Source organism: Glycine soja, chromosome 15, assembly GCF_004193775.1.
Source record: "Glycine soja cultivar W05 chromosome 15, ASM419377v2, whole genome shotgun sequence".
NCBI classification, from domain to species: Eukaryota; Viridiplantae; Streptophyta; class Magnoliopsida; order Fabales; family Fabaceae; genus Glycine; species Glycine soja.
The window spans coordinates 48237328-48242954 of record NC_041016.1 but is presented as its reverse complement, the minus strand read 5'-3'; the positions used below and the strand labels follow the sequence as shown (position 1 = coordinate 48242954).

The following is a 5627-nucleotide window of genomic DNA, read 5'->3' as shown; positions in this document are numbered from 1 at the left end:
TGCGTTAAAGAAAGGACATGCAACAAATAATTAGCTTCAAATTAGTATAGGATATTTCTAAATTCTAAGGCTTATTTTTTATTATAATAAAATTATGATTAATTTGTTTTCAGATTTATATTGTGGGGATTGTTCATTATGATAAAGTATTTATAGTTTAATTAGCTGCAAGTGTGAAAGAAATTATATAATTAGCATAGCCATCGAATAATTTTTTCTTCCCCCTAAAGTAATTGATTAATTGCGTAAAAAATGAAACCTGTAGCCATATATCTCACAAGATGCATGGACACCAACGCTACTTACAACATGAATAATGATATACAGACACCTTTATATCATAAATACTTATTTGATCTTTTTTTTTTTAATCTTCTTTTTATCAAATCATATCATATATCATACCTATAATTATTTTTCTTTCTCTCTCAAGATATTAAATAGCATGGGGTGTCCATGCATCTTTATCACTTACAACCACATAATGTTATATACCCTCCAAGATCAGATACTAATTAACCTCAATACACATCTAGCCAGAGGTTCAGATCATGTTTGATGAAACTCAAGGTTAATATTCAATTAATAGTTACGAGTTTGACAAAATAAATCGATCATCTAAGATTAATTTTATAAAATAATTATTATCTTTCATCTATTCATTATTATTTTTATTAATATGTATAAAATAATTTAGATAACATCCTTTAATTCCTTTATTTTGTCAATTTTGGAGGGAATCAGATCCCCTAAAAAAAATTGGAGTTGACTAAAAGGTTACTAGAGAGTAAGAGCAAGCTAGGGAACATCACCCATCCCCCTTCATTATTGTTATCAATTGAATATTAACACTTTCTTAAATTTAACATTTCCTCATTAAAGAATACCACTTGGATCTCTCTCATCACGAGGGATGGAGGTTCATAATTTTGGTATAGCCTCCATTACTAATTTAGCTGCACTAAATACTACTGCTACCTAATTAAGGAAGTTGAAGCCCATTTTTTAATTTATGAACTCTGAATTATAAGCTTGCTCCAAGTAATACTAATGCATTAATAAGTGGGGAAAATTGGAATAATGAAATTGTGTAGGCGACAATGTAGGGCCATTGTTGACCACGTGCCAGACAGCATCACTAACCCCTTTCTTCCCAGGTAGGTCCCAACCCCTTATGAGCTTCAACACTTTCATGTTACCCCACCTTCATGTCACTTGGGACCATCATCGTCACCCATTTTCCTATTTCATTTATTACCTTAACCTTAGTCACAAACAAAACAATATTAAATTACGAACATGTTGATTTTGATCGTAAATCCACTGTTCTACTCTTGTTTTGTAGGATATTGTATTTCAAATGGTTAGGATAGTTTAGTTAGATACAACTGAGGCTTTAATTTAATCATGTTTTTGTTACAATTAATAATGGTTGTTTAGTTTAACAGAAAAATAATTAAAAATCAAGATATTAAGATAATTTATTGAATCCACCAAAGAATAAATATAATTTATAGATGTTCAACTAGTACTCCTACTCCCTCTGGTCTCCATTATATATAATAATAAAAATGACATACTTTACGTTTGTTTATTAAGGAAATTAATTGACTTCTTTAAATTATATGATTTTCAATATAAATAAATAAATATTTTTCTTAAATTATCATTTATTAAAATTTGATATCAAACATAATTTTTTTTATCCTAATAATAATTATTTTGAATATAGTCCCATTAAATGAAATATAAGAAAATGTGATTTGCTTATATTTGAGAGAAAAAAAAGTACTTTACAAATTATATGCATTATAATATAGTATACTATATTAATTTCATAAAATAAAAAGAATTAATAAGTTATTTAATTAATAATTGATGAGTCACTCAAGTCAAGGTATCATAGTTTGAGCTCAATGCATGCATTTAGGATAATTATGAACTATTTCACCAAAATTATATGATAAGATGTAAGAACTCCTTAAAGAAAAGAATGACTTAATTAATACCCAAAATACCAAAATGGAAAAGAATGACTTGGCCAAATGTCAATGGAAGTAAAATATCACAATTGAGTCCATTCTTAAGGACTGTTCACTGTATAACAAGATACCACCCTCGAACATGATACCAACTCCTTATCTGCTCTAGCTATTATATTCAAATGAATTTTGTAGAATTAATACAACTCGATCCACATTCCATTTTCCAAAGAACTAACACAAACAATTAATTACTACTACTCACTACCTAGCAGCATTTATCTACTACGAGCGTCACTATTACCTATTCAACAACAACGTTAGAAATACAGAATTTTATTACTACACCATCATTTCTCTCTTCCCTGCACGTATCCTTCTACGCAAACAAAGAATTTTATTAACAGGTTCTTGTCAATTAAAAATCTCAACAACATATCATGAAAAGAATAATCTAGATCATAGACACTCGTTTCTTATACCATAAAATAATATTTTTCTTTTACACAATCATATTCGAATTAAATAAGATAATTATGAGCAATAAAAACATTTAACACAACAAGTTACATATTTAGAATTTAAACACAAAACCTAGTTAAACTGAAAGCTTGGAATAATTGGTATGCATACCAATTGATCTATGTGGTTGATGGTAAAATAATTTATCTTTACTCCTATAATTTTTTCTCACCCCAAGTGAATCAACCTAGTTTTTTATGAATAAATGAAACTAGCTAATAACAATAATAATAAATACAGTAATAATTCAAACTTCCATAATGATATAATAATAAGAACGAAAGCAATAGAGTATGTGAACTCCAGTTGGTCAACCTAACCTCTGAATGATCAGTGCATGTCCCGATGTGAATTTGGCTTCTATACTGCTGCTTCCCATGCTATTTAGATGTTATTTCATGAAAATAACATTAGATCACAGCTACATTAATATTTAATAATAATATTTAATTTTAAAAATTATTAAAACCATATAATTTTAAAGGGATAGTACAAGGACATAAAGAGGAACAACAGAAAAGTCATATCTTCATATATAATGCTCCAATTAGGTCAACTTCTTGAACCTTCGGCCCCACCTTGTCTGTCTTCCCGTCCTTTTAAATACAAAAAAAAAAAACGTTAATCTCTCAGAACCAAAACCACAACCATGGACGAACCCACATTGTTGTTCCCCGACACCGACCTCGATCTCAGCTTCACCAGCACCACCACCGACCGCACCACCATCAGTGCAAGAGCCAGCTTAGCCCGAACCAGCAGCCTCACCCTCAGCTTCAACGACCGTCTCTCGACATTCTCCGCCGCGGAAAACACCACCGCCGCCGTCACCAACCGCCTTCCCCACCGGAGCGCCGACCCTAACTGGTCCGCCATCCAGGCCGCCGTCAATCTCTCCTCCGACGGGCGCCTCCACCTCCGCCACCTCAAGCTCCTTCGCCACCTCGGCTCCGGCAACCTCGGCCGCGTCTTCCTCTGCCGCCTACGCGACTACGACGGCGCCCACTTCGCCCTCAAGGTCGTTGATAAAGACCTCCTCACAGCGAAGAAACTCTCCCACGCGCAGACCGAGGCGGAGATTCTCCAAACGCTCGACCACCCCTTCCTCCCCACGCTCTACGCGCGCATCGACGTGTCTCACTACACGTGCCTCCTCATCGATTTCTGCCCCGGCGGCGACCTCCACTCCCTCCTCCGCAGGCAGCCCCAATTCCGCCTCCCCCTCGCGGCGGCGCGTTTCTTCGCCGCCGAGGTCCTCGTCGCCCTCGAGTATCTCCACGCGCTCGGCATCGTCTACCGCGACCTTAAACCAGAGAACGTCCTCATGCGTGAAGATGGCCATGTCATGCTCTCAGATTTCGATTTGTGCTTCAAATCTGACGTGGCACCCTGTGTCGACTTTCGGGCCCACTCCCCACGCCGAGTGGGCCCCACGAACGGTTGTTTCAGTTATAACTGTCATCGATCTCAAGACAGGAGAAAAGAAAAATTGGTTGCAGAGTTCGTGGCGGAACCGGTGACGGCGTTTTCACGGTCGAGCGTTGGGACGCACGAGTATTTAGCTCCCGAGCTTGTTTCTGGTAACGGTCACGGTAACGGCGTGGATTGGTGGGCTTTTGGGGTTTTCGTTTACGAGTTGTTGTACGGGACGACGCCGTTTAAAGGGTGTAGCAAGGAGGGCACGCTGCGCAAGATAGCGTCGAGCAAGGATGTGAGGTTTGTCCACGTGGCGGAGCGAGAGGAGCCTGGGATGACTGAGGCGAGGGATTTGATTGAGAAGTTGTTGGTGAAGGACCCTAAGAAGAGGCTAGGATGCGCCAAGGGTGCTACTGAGATTAAACGACACCGTTTTTTTGATGGAATTAAGTGGCCTTTGATTAGGACTTATCGGCCACCGGAGCTGAAGGGTTTGATGAGAAGGAATAAGTCAAAAGTGAGTTGCAAGAGTAAGAGGTGGTGGTGGTGGTGGAAGAGACTAGGGCATGTTGTGAGGACCAAAGGGGGTAAATATAATTTCTTTTCAAACTATAGTAATAATAATAATAATTATTATCATTTTGTTGATGATAATTACAAGGTTAGGTAGGTAATAAGCGTGCAATTCTGCGTTCATTATTCGGTTTGTGTTTTGGATGGAGTTTTATAGACATTGGAAGATATATATATATATATATACATATACATGATATAGAGGATAGTTTGTGACCATAGTTTTCAATTTTGGGTGTGCATTGAGTGTAGTTTTCGTGACACAGGTTTACTGTTGTACATGAATCACAAATGATATATATACATCAAACTGATTTCTGTTAATATCTTTGTCTTTGTTATTTTTTTTTTCTTTCTTTCTTGCTTTCAATTTAGCATTTTAGCTATTTTACGAATAATTTTATGTAACTTGTAATTAGGTTAGGTTGTTTAGGTTTATCGTGCGCAATTCAACAATTTTTATCAATTACTAATCTCTATTAAGAAAATTTCATGGATGTTTTAGAGAGTGAATTCATGCTTTTGAAGGCTATAAAGTGTTCTAACGAGGTAAAAGATAAAGAATTCATTGTCAAACAAATGAGAGATATAATTATAAAGGTTGGAGCCTCAGATTTGGTGTAAATTGATTGATAATGCAACTATTTATAAGGCTGTCAGTTTAATCATTGAGTTAGAGTTTCCTTCTATTTATTGGACTCTCTTCTCTGTTATACACACCTAAAATTATGTTTTGGAAAATATTTGTATAGTCAAGAACATAGACAAAAGTAATTTTGCTTATTAAGATTGTTATTGGATTACAAAAGTTACTAGAGATGCCACATTTATTAAAAAAATTATCATGGGTACTAATTACTTGTTGAGAAAAAGTTCCTCCAGAAGCTAGAGTTTTAATAATGTCAAATCATCAAGAAGCAAACCTTAAGTTATTTAGTTACTAATGATTGCTTTGAGTATTCTTAATTAGATAAGACTAAAATTCAAAAGCATGAAAAAGGTGTGAAATATAGGTCTACAATTGAAGCTTTTCACACATAGATTCTGCATGTTCAGAAGCAGGACTATATGAGAAGGAGAATTGTTCAAAAGCTACGAAGGCACTCATGCTTCCCATGTTAAAGTGTAGATACC

At 35.7% G+C, this 5627-nt stretch overlaps 1 protein-coding gene across 1 annotated transcript; it reads left to right on the top strand.

The window, feature by feature from the left end:
• Window positions 1-3041: 3041 nt before the first annotated feature.
• On the top strand, window positions 3042-4817 carry LOC114387570 (serine/threonine-protein kinase WAG1-like). Its single transcript, XM_028347768.1, has one exon. The coding sequence runs from the start codon at window positions 3154-3156 to the stop codon at window positions 4588-4590; it is 1437 nt and encodes a 478-aa protein (XP_028203569.1). The 5' UTR covers window positions 3042-3153; the 3' UTR covers window positions 4591-4817.
• The last annotated feature ends 810 nt before the right edge of the window (window positions 4818-5627 follow it).

Coding starts and splice junctions, on each gene's coding strand:
- LOC114387570 (XM_028347768.1), top strand. CDS start 3,154: ATGGACGAACCCACATTGTTGTTCCCCGACACCGACCTCGATCTCAGC.